The sequence below is a fragment of the Carassius gibelio genome, chromosome B9 (assembly GCF_023724105.1).
Source record: "Carassius gibelio isolate Cgi1373 ecotype wild population from Czech Republic chromosome B9, carGib1.2-hapl.c, whole genome shotgun sequence".
Taxonomy (NCBI): Eukaryota; Metazoa; Chordata; class Actinopteri; order Cypriniformes; family Cyprinidae; genus Carassius; species Carassius gibelio.
Genome location: NC_068404.1, coordinates 17,353,931 through 17,375,862, shown reverse-complemented (window position 1 = coordinate 17,375,862; position 21,932 = coordinate 17,353,931). Strand labels below are relative to the sequence as shown.

The 21,932-nt window shown below is 37.4% G+C and overlaps 1 protein-coding gene across 3 annotated transcripts; it reads right to left on the bottom strand.

Annotated features, from left to right (window-relative positions):
* Positions 1–212: 212 nt before the first annotated feature.
* On the bottom strand, positions 213–18,889 carry LOC127965332 (AF4/FMR2 family member 3). Of its 3 annotated transcripts, none has more exons than XM_052566103.1 (18): positions 18,731–18,889; positions 11,731–11,808; positions 11,282–11,315; positions 10,383–10,440; positions 9,782–9,833; positions 8,440–8,477; positions 7,904–8,099; positions 4,065–6,098; positions 3,824–3,933; positions 3,299–3,458; positions 3,057–3,190; positions 2,881–2,944; positions 2,295–2,431; positions 1,930–2,001; positions 1,729–1,822; positions 1,574–1,623; positions 1,287–1,480; positions 213–1,109 (listed from the first exon to the last, which is right to left on the bottom strand). In XM_052566103.1, exons 1-18 carry the CDS (start codon positions 18,734–18,736, stop codon positions 988–990), a joined length of 3,633 nt encoding a protein of 1,210 aa, XP_052422063.1. In that variant the 5' UTR covers positions 18,737–18,889; the 3' UTR covers positions 213–987. The 3 variants fall into 3 exon arrangements, with proteins under 3 accessions (XP_052422063.1, XP_052422062.1, XP_052422064.1); XM_052566102.1 differs by having other exon boundaries at positions 18,681–18,888; XM_052566104.1 differs by lacking the exon at positions 18,731–18,889 and adding an exon at positions 17,651–18,131.
* Between the last annotated feature and the right edge of the window lie 3,043 nt (positions 18,890–21,932).

Sequence of the window (21,932 nt, the reverse complement as noted above, 5' to 3'; positions counted from 1 at the left end):
AAGTCTATTTACATTTGTAGGTTATTGCTGGTTTGCATGTTGTTTCAAAATATAATCTTGCTTTTCATTAGAGAGCTTAGCTAAGATCTGAAAAGTCATTAATGGATTGCTGTGCTTCAAAATCATCATCATCATCGTCATCATCATCATCATCATCATCATCATCATCATCATCATCATCAATTAATTATATAAACAACACCACTACCATCTCCTGTAAAAACACTTTAATTTACAAAAGTCCTGATTATTTTTTTTCATACAGTTGAAACTTTACAACTTCACAATGCCATAAGAAGTCTTGCATAGACTGACATGACATTATGCTGGCTATTGAAAAACAGCACCGAAACATCTACATGACACATACTGAAAAAAATCTTAGACTTATTGCACAAAGAAGAAAAAATCATGAATCACATCCACAGATCTGAAAGAGACTTTGTGCATGCACGGTTTTTGATATAAGAAGTTAAAATAGGCTCATGAAAAAAAAGTTTTTGATGACAGTTAGATAATGCAACATCCCGTCATAAAAACATCACTTTAATCCAGTAAAAGGTTTATAACGGCAATTGAATTCATACAGAAAATAAAACCTTTTTAAATTTAATTTCTTGGCACATTTTGGAAGAGCAGCATTTGATGAATTAGCTGTCAATGGTTCCTTTTCAAAACTTTCAGTAAGCATTTTTTAAGAAGTGCTAAGAATTGAATGACCTGCTTAATTGCATTACAGAAAACATGATTATTTCTGACACATTGTCCTAAGATATTATCACATTTAATGCTCAGTAACATGAAGTATGTCTGCTCCTTAATACTTTATGATGACATCATGCCACGTCACAATTTTCTTCATTACTGTCTTGACCCAAAGCACAGACTCCTTGGTCACAGAGTGCAGGTAACTGTAAAATGTTTTGCTAGTTCAGAACATTGTTTCCACAAGTGATTTGTGAAGTTTGAGAATGTCTGTACATGGTATTATGATAGATTAGCACTGATCCGGATCCACTGCAACCCTTGCCTGGTGTACTGGACGATATGGGCCATGCTGCTATGTAGAGTCAGGGGCCCAGTCAGTGTGTTCAGATAGTTGAAAAATTCTGGTGTGGGAGTGAGAGAGAATAAATAAATTGCCATTAGTTGAATTATCAGTGTATCGCCATTTATCAGTAAATATTAAAATAAAATTTAACATTTAAAAACTTTATAAATAAAATAAGAAAATACATGAAAAATAGCAAATACTTTTTTTCTAAATCAACTGAATCAAAACTCACCTTTGTTTTCTTTGGCCAGGGTCTCAGCCACTTCCCAGTACTCATAACTGTACAGGACACTGTTGGTAATGTTGAGGTGATTTGCTGCCATCTGGTGGATGCGATGGGGAATGCTAATAGCACTGCTCCGTGAGCTCCCTGTGTGAGATCCCATTATATTGACAGAGCAAATAGAGGCAGGAGCTACAGATTCCCTGTAAAAGCACAAACACATATGTACTGACACCCAAACATAACATAAAGGTCTCACAGTCGCTGTGTATGGCCTAACTACAATTTACTCTTACTTTCCAGCACTGTTCCAAGGAGGGGGTTTATGAGGTCCTTTTGGAGAGCTCTAGTCAAAGTAAAAACAAGATACAAGAATGAGTAAATCATTGAACAAAATATACTCAGAGTTATTTTTTACAATATTGATGTATAATAATTGATAACTGCCAACCTTGAAGTAGTCCATCAGGACTTTGGAGTATTTTAGAGCGTTGTCCTTTTTAAGTCTGAACATTTGCCAGTAAAGAAGAGCAAGACAGCGGAAACTGAAACCCAGAAACAAAATTTGTGTTTTGTCAACAGACTTTGACATGCTCAAGAAAATCAAAATGATAATACAGACCGCTGAAGATCTTTGCAATGTTGTATTTACCATAGTACAGCTAGCTGTTTGTCTTCCTGGCTGGCTCCAGGCCCGGCGTGACTCTTAAGTTTCATAGCGTATCTATCCAACGCATAGAACAAAGACAGATCAATACAGAACGTCGGACAAACATAGGGCCTCCCTCCACCTGTTTTGGGATCTATCAATATCAGTCATTTTGGAAACATCAAATCCATTGACATTGCATTTGCCTGTCTTTAGCAAAAGCTGTACCCACATCTGCTGTTGGTAAAATACTGTCAGTATGAAGCCTGTCACAAGGAGCTACCCAGTCATGTAATATCTGGTCTATGCAAAATGCTGAAAAAAAGAGCAATAGAGAGGGTGAAAGATAAAATAAAACTCATAAACACCTTATGAGCTCAACAGTTTCAGCATACATGGTGTAAGGGGACTTGGACTCCAGTGGTCCCTCTTCCATGGCTTTACCGCACTCCATAAAGGACAAAGCAGCATCCACATAATTCACAGCTTTTCCTAGCTTATCCACCTGCAAACAGGGATAGAGAGAGAAAAGTGTAAAAGAAAGCAGTTGATGAATTAGTTACAGAGGATATAGACCAGAAATGTTCCTCCTTGTTTTTGTCTGTGAATATAATCCTTGGGATTCCATTCTCTGTCATAAAGCAATTGAAAAGCACCTTTTTTTTTTAAACAAAAGTTGATTTTACAGCATTAAAAATATTAATCTCAGGCAACTCCACACTCTCAGAAAAAAAGACAAAATCTGCCACTTTTTTTTTAAGGCACACATTTGTACCTAAATGTTAAATGTTTGTATTTTTTGTAAAAGGTAATGCCCCAGTGACAGCTTTTGTACCTTTTTTTTTTTCTGAGAATGAATGTGTGGTCGTGTCTCCAAAAGAAGTTGCAAACCGCTGTAATAGTCTTGTCTAGTGGTAATATTCAATAATGTGTATGTTCACAATGCTGTCTTACCATAGCATCTGCTCGATGTTTCAACCTCTTGGCTTCATGCATGTAGTACTCAGCATGATGAGAGCTAACATGAAGGCAAGTAAGGAGAGATTAGGTGAGAAATATGGGAATGTATATGACATTAAATGTCACAGTACTGTTAAATGAAACAGAGGCATTGACAGACATTAACTCACACATCACTGATAGGTACAGTTCCTCTGTAGTGAAGCGGAAGGTTTGAGGGAGGAACCAGCGATCCAGAGAGAGACTGGAGGGGTCCTGACACCCCCACACACTCCACCTCTACCTTGGGCTGTGTCTTCTGAACCTGTTGAGACAATGATCCTGTTTCATTAATACATATTGATTTGCTTGATTTGCTATATGGCTCTTTGAAGAAAGAAAGAAAGAAAGAAAGAAGCATAATTTTAAGAACCTGTGATTTCTGAGGTGTTGAATCTTTGTCTTTTTCTGGAGGTGTGTTGTACTTCTCTGCATGCTGAGCTTTTACTGAGGGTTTTGAGAGCTCCAGTATGCCGGATGGAGGAGACAATGGGGATACAGGCCTCTTGGAATAAAAGTAATCATCCTGACTTCTGCATACACAGCAATAAAAAGCACATCATCCAGTGAGCATGACTCAGACAGTAAACATTACGCCATCATGGCCAAGTGGGAAATAAGAATAACAATGAATTGACCTTTTTCATGTTTGCATTTTGTCATAGGGGCTTCCCATGATTACTTTCAATGAATTAAAGCAGCACTGTAGAACAACAATACATTTAGAGTGGACATTACTCATGGATGGACATCCCCTTATTATATGAACTTGGAATAGCAAATATATTCTGAATTTCTGAATCAACAAAATAACACTGAAAAAAAATACTTTCAAAGCAATATAAGAGCTTACTTAATATTATTATTAAACAAGTTAAGTGATTAGGTCTAAATATACCCGTTTTGTTTGTTGAGGGTCTCCTCAATCTCGCTGTGGACTGACACTGGTAGTTTATCTGCACGAGAGGGATTTCTCTTATTCTCTCTTTGAGCGTCTCCATTTTCAGCCTGATAAAGTAAAACACACACACACCCAAAAAAAACTTGTATGCAAAAACACATCTCATATTCAAAATAACATTAAATAATTGCAAATTTTTATGCATTAATTAAATATAAAGATGCTTTTTCTTCCTCACTTTTCTTTTACTTCTGCCATCTCCAGGCAGTTGGTCCAAGTGTTTCATCGATGGCTTTTCTTTTGCCTTTCCCGTTGACAAAGCTGAAGACGAGGACTGTCTCTCTGTAATCTCATCTGCACTAGGGACTCTACCCAGAAGCGAGAGGTCTATCCTCACAACAAGCTTTTTCAGGCCTCGATGTGCAACAGTGGGGGACTTTTCAGTTCGGCCAAAAGGCACCAATGTGTAGAGTTTGTGTCTGCCCCGACCTTGAGTCTCAGGTGTGTTTAAGCTCGACCCATGGGGGTGAGCACCAGTGCCCGAACCCTGTTTCTCAAGCCTCCTTTTTGACACAGTTTTTTGGTTTGACGTTGAATCTGCAGGGACTTTGGCAACATTCCGGGGTGGACTAGACTCAGAGTCTGAATCAGAGGACGAAGATGAGGATGAAGAGGATGAGGAAGAGGAGGAAGTGGAAGATGATGGGTGAGTGGGCTTGTTGACAGGAGTAGGCAAAGGTGGAGAAAGTGGAGGAGAAGGGCTAGTGTCAGTCACATGAAGACCTGAGGAAATGTCCTCATTGCTCCACCTTCTCTTCTTCTTGCTCTGTTCCTCAAGATTGTGTCCATTGTATTCCTTTTGGGTGTGATGCTGGCTGTTGGTGTGAGGTCTTTGCTTGGGCTGCACTGCCTTCCATTCAACTTCCTGCTCCCTCCTCCTCCTCCGTTTCCTCTCTCTTTCCCCTTCCTCTGTTCTCCTATCTTCCTTGTCTTCCTCTTCTTCAGAACTCAGAACCCAGCGACGCCTTATCACTTGCTCCTCCGCCAGTCTTCTTCGTCTCTGTTCCTTGCCGGTCTGCACCAGGGTTGCTCCCTGTGCATTACCTCGGCTGTCCACCTCTAGCTCTTTCTCTCTGGGCTTTGGGTCTTTTTGGGAATGCCCGGTTCTGGACACTGGGGCCTCCCCTAGTTTGGTCTTGGGCTTTGGGCTGGAAGTCTTTTGGGCAGTCTGTTTAGATCTTGACTGCTTTGTATCTGGAAAAGATTTAATCTTCGAGCTGTGACTAGATCGACTGTTGACTTCGCTTTGGGAAGAGTCCCTGGACTTTGACGAGGGACCTCGGTCGGAGCTCTTTAGAGTATTAAAATGAGAAGAATGGCCTGATTTGGAATGTGAACTGTGGATTGACACTGCTGTAGTTTCATTGCTTCTGTGATTATGTTCAATACTATGGTCATCTGTAGATTGACTGGCTTGTTGTTTTGGGCTAATGCTTGGTCTTTGCTTTGATAAATGCTTTGAAATGGGGTTTGAAGGTGAGTTAAACCTTTGCTTGCTTGTTGATTCAGAGTTTTTGCTTTCAAGCTTGTGTTTGAGATCCTTGTGTGGCTTTTCTGTTGAGCTGTGCTTGGAATGATGGGGTTGTTGGGGAGGACCAGGCCTGGAGTGTTTGGATAGAGAGTCTCTGGATCTAGAGTCTTTGGGTCTAAACTCCTTTCTCTGGTTGGCACTGTGGTCCGGAGGCACCCATGGCCTTACTTTGGGCCGGTATGCTGGATTAGAGCCAACGGTTGACCGTCCATTATGCCTGGGACTTTCTTGTTGAGGTGGCTGGACCTGAGGATATGTACCTTGGCTAGGTACTGCGGTGAAGGAGAGACTTGGACTGGGGCTTCTGGGAGGGTGTAAAGGGCTGGGACTTCGACTCCCTTGGAAGCTGTCTCCTGGACTTGGGCACACACTTGGCACTGGGCTCGGCACAAGGCTAATTCCTGGACTGGGGCATGGACTGTATTCTGGACTGGGATGAGGACTGTTTCTGGGGCTGTAGTCAAATTTTGGACTTGGGACTGGACTTTCACATGGACTGTAATCCCGTCTGGATTCAGAGTCTCTGCTCCAGTATCTTCCAGGTGATGGTCCTCGGCCACAGTCAGATTTCGCAGTCCGTCGCTGTCCTCCACCTGGGTCGTGGTCAGATGACTGATGATTTTTAGGGACTTTCTCAAGCCACCTGTCCAGCTGCCATTGTGTGGATGGTGGACTCTCCGTCTGAACAGAGAAAGGACACGCGTTCAAGACAGAGAACAATGGTAAAACTGGTAAAATAACATTACTCTAAATCTGAATTTGATAAATGAATGTGACAATATAAATCAAGATGGATCTGTATTACAAAAGTTACTTGACAAGATTATAATTATCAGAGTATCTTTTCTTGACTATAAAGCCTTGACCGCTGAGGATGACAACAGTATAACTGTATAAATACATTCCAGAACCTCTTTAACAAAGAACTGTGCAGCAGACAGTTTAACAGAGTGAACATCACATTTAAAATCGTAGTGGTGATGCACAGTCATGGCATTCATAGGCTAATCGTAGGAATATTAGACAGAATTTCTATCTATTAAACATCTCAATCCTTTACCCTACTGATGTAAAGAAACCACTGTATGTGAGCAGAAGATTGCATAAACCAATAACCAATGACTCAATGACAATATATTTACTCAACAATGTGATACTAAGAAAGTATGGTGGGAAAACTACAGAAAAATGGCAATGAGAAATTATCAGAATAAATGAAAAGGAAATATGAGTATTTATGTAAACAGACCAGTGTGGGAGAGAGAGGAAAAGAAAAATATGGAGGTGAGAGGGTAACTGAGACAGAGAGAGAGAGAGGCCAGAAAACTGTGGAGATTCCTTAAACCCTAACAAACACTTTCTTTCAATTTCACACTGCTTCCACCATTACAATGCCTCTTCAGTTCACTTACTCCAAACTATTACAAACAAGAAATAAATAAGCGGAATGGAAAATAAATACTGTATGAAAACATAATCATATTTTATAGAGTAATACAATAAGCTATACTCACTTTACAAAACATTTTAATTAACACCACAAAATCATAGCAAATACTCACTTGATAGCACACTTGAGTGGCAGGGCAGACTGAGCTTTCTTCACTCGCCTCCAGTAGCTGACCAGAGCTAATTTAAACTTCTACTCCTCCACTCACATTCCCCCTTCCCCTCTCTCTCTCTTTCCAGCAAAGACACTGCATCTCTTGTGCCCTTTTCCCACTGCCACTCCCCACAAACCCCCCTCTACCTGGAACTGTGTGGCGTTTCCAAGCCGTCCTCCTCAGAGACACTACATGACTACACGTAGATGAAAAACACATGGTGTTCCCTCCTCCCTTCTCCACAGGTTCCAAATAGATGGCATGTTCAGTAATAGAGCCAGCTGTGTCACACAGATGCCTTCATTCATATGGTGGTGTAACCCTGTGCTATGCTACTAGAGCTTTTAATCCCTCCTTCTCTTGAAAAAATTAAGAAAAATCCTTCAAATGTAGCTGTTATCAGCTCAGGATCCCTTGATGACAAAATGTTATCATTTACTCACCCTCACATTGTTCCAAACCTGTATGACTTTCTTTCTTCTGTGGAACACAAAAGAAGATATTTTGAAAGATGTCTCTGTTGTTTGTCCATACATTGAAAGTTAGTGAGGTCTAACGTTGTTTTGTAAAATCATTCAGGTTTGGAACTACATGAGGGCGAGTAGATGACGACATCATTTTCATTGTTTTGGGTAACCAATCCCTTTAGGTTCTGCTTTCTGTGACGAAATCAATGTTGACATGTAGTACTTCCTATCTAGTTAGTCATCTGGGGCGCCACATGTTGACATGACACCCAAATTCTAAAGTCTCAGCAGCCGCCCCTCCACATTCCTCTCTCCTCCCCCCACCATCTCTTTTTACCTCATCCACTATAAACAACTACTGGGAAACAGACAGCGAGGCAATGAGATTGCACGGCAAAAAAATACTACAGCATACCTCTGTGCTGCAGTTTAAGGTCCGCTGCTGGGTCGGTGTCCTGCACCGGTTGTGCGTCCCTGGGCTCGGGCTGCGTGATCGCTGGCTGTGATCGCTTTCCCATTCACTGGAGGGGTCTGATCCTGAAGACCCTGAGCTAGAATGTCTCACTCTTCCGACATGTGTGTGTGTGTGGCGCTGCTGCTGGCCTGACAAGCTGTCAGTCAATACATGCAAACAATAGAAAGGGATAGTCACACACTCAGATGCATTTACATGTACAACAATCTTGACTATCAAGTTCAAATAAATCCCAAAGAAGTATGCAGACTAAACACTACTAGTGGTGTGAGTGTGTTTTTTTTGAGGGTTGAACATGTTGAAAGGCCAAAAGAAACAGAGGCTGGTCTAGCATCAAGCTGTCACATTCCACATTTTCTGACCTCTTCAATATGTAATACACACACTGACACTTACAGAGACAATCACTGGACAATAATGAGACCTGGTAAAGTTACAAACATAAAGCAGACAATACATCACAAGCACACACTCACCGGTCATTATCAGCCCAGGAAGTTGTTTGCTCACTTCCCTGTTTGACAGATAAGAATAAAAAACACGATTTTAATAAATGAGAGCTTTTTAGCTTAGAATCTTCAACTTCATGGTCATTACTTGCATCTTGACCAAAGCAAAAGCCAAAGTCCTGCATGCAGTAATGGCAGAAAGGTCATGAGTCTGGCGTATTTTATGACTCAGACGTTTATGACTCATAAACCTGGAGTCCTGTGATGAGATACACGCATGCACAAGGAGCTGGTGTTGTAGGTTAAAATTAGAGTCAAATATCATACTTCTCAATTACAGCAAACCATGTCAAGGTAAGTAGCACAGATATGGAGCAGTGCCTTTTTTCCCAAGGAGGCAAGAAGGCAAGAAGGCAGTGCCTTTAAAAAAAAGAGTTGTGTAACAAGAAATCATAATTTATTTTTGATAAAACTCCTTCTAAAATGGATGTGAAGGAGGAGCAGCTAAATACTGTACAGCTCGCTCATTTAGCACCACAAATTATCCTGAATCAGTTCAACTGGTCAAATTAGACAGACTAACTATAAAGTAAATATCTTACCCGCATGAAATTATCTGAAAGTGAGATGTTTTTTTAGCAGCCCTTCAGACTGGTTAAATTAAATGTTACCTCTTTTAATGATTATAGTGTTTACAGAGAATTTGATGATAAATAGTTATTGACTCATAATAATATGACTAAAATGTAAACAAAACGATTGACACTACCGTTCAAAAGTTTGTGGTCAGTAAGATAATTTTAAAGAAATTCATACATTTCTGAAGAATCATCTGACACTGAAGACTGGAGTAATGAAGCTAAATGTAAGCTTTACTATAACAGGAATAAAGTACATTTTAAAATATATAAAAATTGCTAAAAACATTTTTTTTTGTGTGTGTGTAATATTGTTACACAATATTAATGTTTTTACTGCATTTTTCATCAGATAGTGAGCTTGAGAGACTTCTTATCAAATTCCCAAAACTCCAAACTTTTGAATAGTAGTGTACATTAAATAAGTTTGAATATTTCATTATAATAAATAGCATTATGCTAAGATAAACAAAAAAGCATCTTAGTATTAGTATACTCTCCAAAGAAAACAATAGCAATGTTAGTGTTAATATAGTGCTGCAATGAGAAAGCAATGCAAAAACAATTGCCACATGAGTCAGGTGACTGGTATAAATGCATTTTGTGGTGAATGAACAAATGAGCTGGACTGTGCTCAAAGCTAACAAAAGCACAAGCAGTGCAGGAGTTATTGATACTATGATATCTGCTTTTTCCACCCATTGCTTCAACAGTTTTAACAGGCGCCCTACCTCATCCTTGTCATCTTCGTCACTGCTGAGCTTCAGGTCATCAGCGAGCATGCTGGGAGGGCAAAGAGAGAGTCAAACATGAGAGAATGTCGCACTTGCTTGACAAAGAGACTTATCCGTTTTACCAATCTGCAGCACATCTGTGTGTATGTGTGTATTAAATGTGTGAGCTTGCTTCAAACAGTCTAACCATAAGAGATTGGATCACATTACAAGCTTCAAAGAAAAAAGTCATAAACACAGCGCTCTAATGTTTAACAGTGATGTTATGTGCTTCTGGGCTCTAACCTACTGTGTTAACCTGCTCTGCAATTAGATACAAACTCAGTGAAGTTTATGAGGTCGGTGAAGTTGGTACGGTGGAGATATAACACCGGTCTAATCCTCCATGTGAAGCTGGTTTTAAACAGCAGTTGGTCTAAAGCAGTTAAATTCCAGGAAGCCCAATCTAATTATACACACCAATATGCACAGACGTTCAACTCTGAATTCTCTAAAGTCAGTTGTTTATGGTGTAATAAAGTGAAAAGGCAGAAGCAGTTCAGTCACAACCTGGTGCTTGGTTACCATGGACGGATTGGGTGCTGTGCATCCCACTTACGATTTATGAGGGGCCACGAGTGGACGTGAGGGCATCCTCATAGAGACACCATCCCTCACTGAGAGAGCCACAGGGAGAGAAATACATCAGCATTATGGAGCAGAATGTAAAAACACTGCTATAATAACACAGCTGTGTATACATATGCAGATCTGAACTATGTAGTGATATCTCAAAGTAAGCAGGTGATGAAGAGCAAGCCTATTACACACACATCAAGCATGCACAATATATCTATACCATATCGATTTGGTATTAAATGATATTTAACAAGTATTGTTAGTGTTGTTAAACTGTTCAAAAGTTTAGACTTTTTTTTAATGACAGTAATACTTTCATTCAGCAAGGACAAGTTAAATTGATCAAAATTGATTTCAAGATATTTAAAATGTTACAAAATATTTCTATTTCAAATAATAACTGTTCTTTTGAACTTTCTATTCGTCAAAGATGCCTAACTGTTTAAATGCCACAAATATTGCCACTGAATATTATGCAGCACAGTTTTTAACATTGATAATATTAAAAAAATCAGGATGTTAGAAAGCTTTATGAAGGACACTGAAGACTGGAGCAATGGCTGCTGAAAATTCAGCTTTGCCATTACAGAAATATACTTTTTAAAATGTATTAAAAACAGTTGTTTTAAATTGTAATAATATTTCATGGTATTTCTGTTTTTAAGTTTTTTTGGATCAAATAAATGCAGCCATGGTGAGCATTAGAGACTAAAAAAAACTAAATAGTGAACAATATAATTATTAGTCAGGTAACCTAATATGAAAATAAGCTTATTGGTAACCGTCAGAATAAATTTTGGTGCATCCCAGATTTAGAGAGACATATTTTTAAGACAGAGCTCTAAACAGATGGTTTGAACATCAATCTAGCGTGTTTACCAAGTCTGTGTCGTGAATTGGGCTGCTTTCCCTCCTAAAACGGATAAACAGAAAAAAAACAAATCAGTCAAATCAACACACACACAAACAGAGGGGTAAATTCACTTATCTGTACCAAACACTGTCACACTGTATCTTAGCACTTAACCTTCCCCCTGAAATCCAGTTATTAAATTAAATCATATTTTCGGCATTAAAAAAATGGCATAAATTTACTGTACAATTCCTAGAACTGGCCTGCATTGTGCTTGGGGCATTGCAACCCTGATTTGCATAATTTCTGTAGTGACTAAAACAACACAGGTTTATGAGTGTGTGCAAATAAACAAGGCAAGCGTAATACCCAGCAGGGAGAGAGAGGAGTAGAAAAACAGACAGAGCAGAGTTGGTGCATTATATTGGTGAATTTGTCACACTTTCCTGCAGTCTGTAATAAACCCTGTGCGTACCTTTGAGTGTGAGTACAGGAAATGCTGAGTGCCCCCTTCCCCTGGGGGCTGCTGGTAAGGCCAGGACTGGGTCATGTCCTACGGAGAGATGAGAGGACAGAGGCTAAAAGTTAAAATGACTTACAGGTTTGGAAAATGAACTTTTAAAGTCATTATCATATGCAACTGACAGAGAAGTCCTCAGATGTAATGTGCATCTTTAATGGACTCCTGAAATGTATTTATATCTACTGACAGTTTTTTGTGAGGCATTATAGGCCCATTACATCGGGGGATTTGCACTGGTTGGGATGGTTGTGTTGTGTTTTGAAGCATTTAAACATTACAAGCTTTTTCTATATGCCACTTTTATTCTTAACTTAAAGGGATCGTTCAGCCCAAAAATTATATTCTGTCATCATTTCCTCAGCCTCATGTCATTATAAAACACCATGAATTTCTTTTGAACAAAAATAAAATATTTTGAGAATTGATCTTGAAAAAGGTACTTTTTTGTCCATACAATGGAATTTAATGATCACCAAAACCGTTTGGTTATCAACTAAGGCTGTCATGAAAAAAAAAAAAAAAAAAAGATTTTCGAATATTCGTCGAATTTAAAATAGAATAAAACGCGGTCTCAAAAAATTGCTGGCACACAGTTTGGGTTAGTCCTCTTGAGGAACAAAATTATATAATGCTGACGGTGCATGAACGTGGAAGCTGAAGTATACTTTGGCCTTTAAGTGTCATTGCATTATAATGTTTTTTTTAGCCTATCCAGTGGAAAAAAGGAACATCAACATGGAGAAGATCATGTTTACATAAAAACTGAAACCAAGCCATTCACACTGAACGCATATTTCACGCATTTTCTAAAGGGACATCTTATCACAATTGCACTCACGTCTCGCACAAGAGAGCCGCCTTTTTAGAAAGCTATGTAAAATTAGTGTAAGTTCAACTTTTAAAAAACATATCTCAAGACTTTATGGTGGGTTTATTCACCATCCCACTCCATCTCATGTTTTTAAATGAAAAATTTAGGCTTTCCGACCTTTGTATTAAACCATGTATCCATACATGATGCTGTTTTGTTTATAGTTGTTTAAGCAACTTAATTAATTTTAATTGGTTTATAAATATTATTGAATTAATATGCACTTTTTTCCACAATCATGTTTTCTTATGCTTTGAATAAATGTGCATTAGTAATATTTAGCTTGATGCGACCTCTTGTGGCCTCAGGAGAGAAGCCAAAAGCTTTTCTTCACCCTAACTGAAATCATGCATTTTAAATTCGAATATAATTAAAAAATACAATAAAATACAATAAAATAAATAAATAAATGGAATTTAGTTTTTCAGCCATTTTTACAGCCCTATTATCAACGTTCCACATAAGAAAGTTTATACAGGTTTGGAATTACATGAGGGTGAGTAAATGACAGAACTTTCATGTTTGAAAATTGAAATGCCCTATGACACCATCTGTAATAGTATGATAGACCTTCTCTTGTTTTTAAATTATCAAATTAAAAATACATACATTAAAAACACTTAGATTCCATAATAAAACATAACAACTTTGAATCAGTCAGATGTTGTTTTCCATTTAGCTGATGCTTTTCAGTACTTACATTGCTTTCAACCTGGCTGCTGTATTGATTTTAAGTTCCAGTGAGAATCAAACAAACAAATTCTTCATGTTGCTCATAAAATAAGCAGGTTTTGCAGAAGTAATGCGTCATTTGCTGTAGATTCTGTGTTGCTAAATAATGACTGTTAATCCACTTTATGACCTAACATAGTCCAGTAAGAGTTCATGACCTTTTGATAAAGAACCTACAGTATTTGTGGGTTTGATTGAGTTTCTGGCATTTCTGATAATATGTGTGATTAAAATAATTCCCCATCAAAACTTGTATTGTGTAATCTGTGCCTGAAGCTGTTTTTGTTAGAGCATGCACGTGTGGTACAGAGCAGGAAGCAGTCTGAGAAAAGGTCATGAGCTATCTAATCTGATAGCTGTTATAGGAAAACAGATGTGCAGTGTTTGACTAAAATTAAATGCTCATGGACTGAAGTTTTTTTTTTATCTAAGTGTAAAACAGAGTCAGAATGGTTAAAAAAAAGTAATATTTTTACATTATTTATGCATGACTGACTGCTAACTGAAAATGTATGCAATGGTACATATGGTTATTTTGCATGATTCTGCATGCTGCAAAGTCAACTGCAATTTTGGCTTATGCCAATAAATAATAAAAGAATAATAATTATAAAATACTGTTTATACTTCCATGTTCTGACTTTGGTCATACATAGCGATGGATGAGCCGATGTTTCATGTGTCAGGATGGCGAAGATGTATTTTTATATTTCTAAACCTAATAATGGTCACATAAGCAAACTTTGTCGTAATTTGTCGGGTGGTTTAGTGATGCACGAAGCACAGCTCGCACAGAAGTGGCGAATCTGTAGTCTGTGTAAACCTGCTGCAAAATTGTTTGGCCTCATGAGGAATTCCTGATGGTGTATATTCAAATTGAAATGACTGGATTTTGCTCACGAAAAAAGTACATGTGACCACACCTTTGTAGCTGTGTGTGCATAAAGTATTAAACAGAAGAAAGAAACTCCTACAGGTTTGAAACAACTTTGTGATGAGTAAAAGATGACAGATTTTTCATTTTAGCTTGAACTATTCCTTTAAACTTGGAAAAGAGAAAGAATGACTAATTTACATTACATTTATGTAGATGACAGCAACAGACATTTCCACTGTATGCAAACTACTGTAGTTATCAATCCTAGGTCTCCTGTTCATCTTTACAAATAAGTACGAAAATAAACTCTACACACATAAACTGTATTGGATTTGTAAGCGATATCAACAGCAGCCTTTCATTTGTAAACTCCACCATGTCTTCAACACAGACTTCTAAATTCGAACTGCAGAACAGTATCATTGTAAACATACATTATACACATCAATCGTTCTTCCTAGCCTGTAGCAATATTTCGAAAACACACTCCTCCCCTCTAGAGCATAACTCTTCGCCCTTCCCTCTCGTCCACCTGCTTCATTATCTCTCTCGCTGCCTTTAGTCACTAAGGACCCATCTCTCTTCACCAACAACAAGGCTTCCCAGGTGAACCTGCAAATGCTTCTCTGTGTCTCGTCCCTCTCACTCTTTAGATGCTTTGAAGTGGCCAGAGCCAGTCTGCAGCACATTAAAAGCAACCCAGCCTCTTTAAAATACTTTAAAATTTACACATAAGCATAATAAAATCAAAGATTAAACTAAATTTGATTAAAATATAAAAAACATGCACAGTGTCATGAGCTAATACGCTTAATGAAAGCCACATAAGTCTAATAAAAGCTGTTCTATTTTACATTGAGCTGAGATGACTTGTGTGCTACCACATTAAGGCCTTTTAACCACCCAAGATTTATTCACTTTATTTCAAGAACTCCTATGTTATTGCCAATTTTCTGTTGAGAAATATTTAGTTATAGCAGACAGAACTGAAACAGTACAACAAAAAACCATTTTGAAAAGGCACAGACAGACTCACACACTAATGCTTGCAGAGACACCTGTTGTGCTCTTTCTAAAAATACCTATGACCACAACACCGGCCCTGAGAAGACTTACACATCTATGTATGTGCTTGTTCACCTACACAGAATTCAGACTGGTGATGGTAACAAACCAGAATATGATAATGTGAGAAATCCAGTATTGTACTGTACAGCAATGCTCCCACACGACTGTACACAATGTACACGACTTCTGCCTATCTAAACTTTGATATTGAAGACTGCATTTAAATTTAGTAAAACATTCAGCCCGTGCAAAACTGGGGCAAAAGGTCATGTGTGTGAACTCACAAACTGTGTGATTAGTTTGAAAAAGATGCATTTAGTAAATCTTTCCATAGATTTTAAAATGCTTTCAACAGAAAACTACTAATCAAAAAATGATTTCTTTGATTCCTTCACCTTATAACATAAAGAACTGTATTTTACATTTCAATCAGATGTCTGCAAACCACTGACTAGAACCAAAGATCTGAATCTGCATAAGTATTTCCCTCCGAAAATCAGTACCGCTGCATTTCATATCTGTCCTTTTTGGGTAAGTGGGTCTGTTCTCATGCAGCAGACATCACACATGAATTATTGTTCATTTAGATAGCACTTGGATTACTCGTACCTAGATATGTTAGTAATTCATCTATAGAATAATCCTCCCCCATTTCATTCAGTAAATGATCATACAGCAGCCCTATATATATATATATATATATATATATATATATATATATATATATATATATATATATATATATATATATATATATATATATATATATTTATATATATGTATATATACATATATACATATATACATATATATATATATATATACATATATATATATATATATATATATATATATATATATATATATATATATATATATATATATATATATATATAACCAGAAAGGCTAAACTGCATAATAACTTTTGTAAACACACAATTCAGCTAAATTAAACTCATCTTTAGAGTCTCCAACCTAGAGATTATTATTATAGATTATAGATTATTACAACCTTCTAATGCTATTTTACAGTTTAGGATAAATGTGACTTGTAGGTGTATTTTTTTTAATAACTCATGATTCTAATGACAAGCTGTCCCCAGTCTGAGTCAGAGCTGCTGGGATTATTTCATTTGAATAACCCATTAACATTTAAGGATGTATTTTGAATGGGAATAAAACCAGCATCTGCAATAGAACTGATTTGTTGGAGGAAAAACCTGTAGCTCAAATCAAATAGAAACAAGTACAGCATAATGTACAATGTGCTTGTGTGCTTGAAGGGTGGAGGGGTTTATTTTGTAGTAATGACAGACAGAAAATGGTTACACTTTATTTTAAGGTTTTCTTGTTAGAATATGGGTTTGATTTAGGGTTAATGTAATTATGCAAAATTCACTGTTATTACAATTTTGTACCTTTCTCAGAAAAAGGTTAGGGTGTCGTTTTTCAAAAGGTACTGCCCCAGTAACAGCGTTTGTACCTTTCTTTCTGAGTGTGTACATGCAACAAAGACACTGTAAAATAAAGTGTTACCAAAAGTGTTTTATTATATACCGGTAATTACACACTTACTCCATTATATTCAAAAATAATTTTATATAAAATTATGAGATTGACCAGCTTCAATCAGGTATTTCAGAAAGATGTGAAAAAATTAATTATTATTTTGTGTAGTGCACATTTTATGAAATTCCAGTACAGTTTGGATTAAAGTATTAAATTAAAGGCCTTTTTACTGTATATTTCTAGAAAAATGTCACAGATAGCTATACTAAATTAATGTGCAGTGCAACCCTGGAAAATATCTGAACAGCAAGGTAATTTCCAATCAATAAAAATCAATATAACACCACTTAATATAAGCTAAGCTCCATATTTTTAAACAAACCTTAGAAAATACACTGCAGCTGAATATAATTCTGCACACCTGACACCATATATCTGACTGCAGGTGATTTGGATGCCATAGTGGTTGTCTAACACATGCTCTTGTCTGAACTGAAATATACATAAGTGTCCTCAAAAGCGCTCAGTGTAGGGACTGACTCACACACAGCTTGAGGGGAAAAAAATGTTTTATGATCTCTTACTTTTTTTTTAATGAGCCTTCTTCACAGCACCTGTTTTATTACCCTCAGAATGACTGAGAATGAGTCATCTGTGAAGCCAGTGTGTTTGCATGAGTGCAGCAGTGAATGGGTGTGTGTGTGTGTGTTTGTGTGTGTGTGTGTGAGAGAGAGAGAGAGAGAAAAAGAGAGAGAGGGAGAGGGAGAAATTCCCAAAGTTCAGAAGCTAAACTAGGTGTTTTTAACCTTACTCACTTATCACTTGGTCCTCTCTGCGCCCTCAGCTGATCTTCGACTCGTCTTCTCCCAGGATTGTTTTTTTTTTCTTCTTCTTTAAATTACTATTATACTCAAATATGCGTCAGTAAATATTAGTACAAGCGGACCTAGTCAGACAGAGCACAAAATCCCCTAGATGCCATCGGGTCTCTGCGGAGAAGTTCAGACCGAGATACTAAAGCGCAGAGATAAACATGATGTAACAGCAGGAGAGGCAGCTGCTGATCGCCTTGATAGAGTGAAGAAGAGCTCCGGAGTTACAGAAGAGGAAGTCTCTTTTTAAAAATTTGAATTTGAATGTTTCGTACCACCTAATCAAAGCTGCGCGCGCCACACAGCAAAACCGAAAACACCAAGCTGCGCTCAAAGGTATTCACACCGGAAAACAGTTCAACTGTCAAAACCATAGCATCACATCTCAGAGTATAGAGATATGATAACGCACGATTCTTCTAACTAGCCTAAAGAGCACCCCCCCCACCCCATCCACCCCCATTATTACTCACATACAACAATAATCTGCATTTTCAAACATTTCGGAGACAAAAGTTAGAATGGAAGTTAGGGCGTTAAAGAGACCCTGGCGATGAGAAATCGTGGTCGCCTGAGGAAGTAACCATGGCAACAGTACGCGACTCATTTCGTGAGGATCGACATCGGACAGAACATAAACACAGCCATTATTTACCACTTGACTATGTTATTGCACATCACACATATCACAAAAATGTCTGTGTTTTGTTTAAAAAGTTTAAAGATGTTTAAAGAAGTTGACGTTCGTCTAAGTTTTGGAAAAAAAACTAAATACAAATAAAGTGTTGCCCGAGACTGCACCCCTAAATGTTCGGTAGAATTTCATTATAAATAGCCTAACAAGAAAAATGTATTAAATAGGCTTTAGAAAGTAAATTGGATAACACCAATTAGAAATGGTCGTTATCATCATGTTTTGGTCTCTCCCTGAAAAACAATGGAATAAAACGCTTTAGGTTTGTATGACACTGACCTGGGAGGCGTGCTGAAGCATGAAACAAACACTTGCAAGTTTTCCCTTACTTCCATAAATGGTAGGCATGTTGAGGTCGATTGTTCAGTTGTCCATTTTGGCAGGTACAGAGGCGCAGCACCGCGCACCGCGGGAGAACCAGCGTCCACGGGTCACGCATCAGAGGCACGGTCGGTGTTTCTGTGGAAGCACGCGATGGGCGGAGGCTGATGTACCGGAAGCTCGGCGTTGTCACCCAAACATCGCGTCAGAGCACTATGACGGCGATGCTCGTAGATACACTCCTGCGTAAGCAAGCGGGGAGGAGGGAAAAGAGTCACCAAGAAACTGAAACAGGAATTCCTCTGGGAAAGCGAACAAAATGTCTATCTATCTATCTATCTATCTATCTATCTATCTATCTATCTATCTATCTATCTATCTATCTATCTATCTATCTATCTATCTATCTATCTATCTATCATAAGGAAGACCTCACCTAATATCAGTAATGAATTTAACAAAGCAAACACATCTTTTAAAATATACAAGGTATAGGCTTATTGAGCCTATAGCTTATCTCTGAAGACGAAGGAAGAATGGAATGCAGCCTGTTACATACCCACAGAAAAGGATTAGGCAAGAAATGATTTCCACTGAATTTCCAGATGTTTCTGAATGTGTGCTGAGGTTAAGAGTTCACTGGAACCTTTTGAAATTCACTGCTGACTCCCAGATCTGTTGCAGTCTATCTCCCCCCACACTGCATACATTTCACTGAAAAGAGAGAATGCAAACAGAGCCTATAATCTTTAAGGATATAAATGCATCATGAAAGCCATGATACAATTTACGGTGATGCTAAGAGGTATGCACTTTCTCTGTCTGTGAACTGATTTTGCATTCTCTTGTAGTTGTGCCAAAAAAGAAACATCAGAGCACCATGGCATTTGTTTGTGGCTGTGTGAGACTTGCTACAATTATTACTGACATCTGACATAGACAACCTTGTCAAATAAAGAAACGTTAGGAGACTAAGAATCTTCAATCGATTCTTAATCATCATCATGCATATATGCATATATATATATATATATATATATATATATATATATATATATATATATATATATATATATATGCATGATGTCAAAACCAAAAAGGGTCAACCCTCTAATTTCTATGATATTGTGGCTAGAGTTGGCTCAGGTTGTTGATTTATTATTAAGTCTAAAGGACATTATCATCCGTTATATGTGCACCAGATAAAATAAGTCTGATCACTAAGAAAAATAATAATTTACCAATCAATCTGTATGATTTAATGCATGATTTGCAACAGTGTTTGTGTGCATGGAAGAGACCCAGATGTGCTGCTGATCCTTCTTTCTCACAGTTGTGGTTTCATTACTCAGAGCACTCTTCTTACAACCTCTCAGTCATTACTCACCCTCATGAAGAGAGAGCCACACCTGGAGGACAAAAATAATCAAAAATAGATTGAAAACGAGAAAGCGCAAGCACTGTGTCAGAGAAAGACAGTGTGAGAGAAAGATTAGATTTTTAATAAAAAAGAAAAAAAAGAAAGATTTATGCCATGCAGTATTAAAAAACAAAAATTTGACTAAAATCAATCAGTGAAGTTTATTTAAATCTAAAGAAGCATTTGACACAAGGACACGCTTGTGTTTGAGTGTTTCATGAATAATGTTTTTATTAATGAGGTGTTTTTTTACAGGCAGAATATTTTCTTGAGTTTAAGTAGTCGCTAAAATGGAACAGACACACAACACACATTGCTGTCATAATTTAAACTAATCATAAAACTGTTATGCATAACAATAAATGGGCACAGCCTTATTTGTTTGTCTTTCATACATATAGTATTTCATTTACATATAATGCAGAACTATTGAGATGGGCAATAAAATATAGATACTATTTGCTCAGATGTTGTCAGATGGTGTCTATTAATGTATATTAAAATAATATTTCTTTTTAGCAAAGCAAAAACAAATAAAAAGGACACTTAAAAAACCATAGTGATTAATACAGTATACTTCAATGTAAAATTGAATCAAAATGTTTAAAGAAATTAAAAAGGGGCGAGGGTCCACCTAGAGAGTTCTCTTGGAGGAAATATCACAAGGGCATCCTTGGTTACAGCTACTAGAGACGGTGTGTCGGGGGGATTGTGAGCAGTCCCACAGAGGGGTTGTTTCTCTCCTTCAGCTGACTCTTGAGACGAGCACTGAACCTTCACCGGTATCCATGGTGACTCACTGGGAACTCAGATTCCTCTAGGTAGCTCGCCAGATGATTCAGGAGGGAGCAGGAGTCAGTGGTAAACTGGTGGTTTATGTTGTCAATCCAATTCAACTAGTGAACAGTTTTGATAAATGTTTCAGATCCACCATTCATGCTCAAGCTGATCTAGATTATACTTGGTTACTCTGACTGTACCAGTTTCCTGTTATGCATGACTCAGAGTTTTAGTTTTTTTTTTTCTTTTTTGGTGCTGAGGGTGTAATGACTCTGTATTGTCATTTGTGCAGGGTAACAGTTTAGTTGTTAACTGTACATGTAAACTCCCTTGATGCTTAGCAAGAATTTCATGGATAAATAAATAGCATACTGATATTTAGAAAATTAAATTATGGTAAATTATAACAGGAAACTAATTATAACATATAAGCAATGTACTCTATTTTTGATTTTATATAAAAGATATATGGAAGAGCGTAGTACAAATGACAATATCATGTGATGGATGTGCAATATTTTCTCAGTATTTGTAATGCAAGTTGTATAATGTATGTTCAAGGTCTATGTTGTGCATCAGGAGGATGCTTGGGTGGAAAGTTATCACAGAGTTTAGTGGTTGGTGGGATTAGTGGGAGAGAGGCAAGGCAAGGTAAGTTTATTTATATAACACACTTCATACACAATGGTAATTCAAAGTGCTTTAAATAAAATAAAATATAATAATAATAATAATTATAATAATAAATCACAACAATAAAACAAGGAATTTTAAAACTTGGAAAATTATTTAAAAGGTTTAAAATGAATTTAAAACAGTTAAGAATAAAATATAATGCAATCAGTTTGGACATTGCACAGTGCTCATTCGATAAATGTACAGCTAAACAAATGAGTTTTGAGTCTGCATTTAAATGTGACATGTTTTAGCACATCTGATCTCTTCTGGAAGCTGGTTCCAACCCTTGGTATTTCTAACTGACTCGATCCTAATGATCTTAGTGGTCTTGT

Coding starts and splice junctions, on each gene's coding strand:
- LOC127965332 (XM_052566102.1), bottom strand. CDS start 18,749: ATGCCTACCATTTATGGAAGTAAGGGAAAACTTGCAAGTGTTTGTTTC. Junction 10,441..11,281: donor CAATTCACGACACAGACTTG/GTAAACACGCTA, acceptor TGGCTCTCTCAG/TGAGGGATGGTGTCTCTATG. Junction 1,110..1,286: donor CCTGGCCAAAGAAAACAAAG/GTGAGTTTTGAT, acceptor CTCCCACACCAG/AATTTTTCAACTATCTGAAC.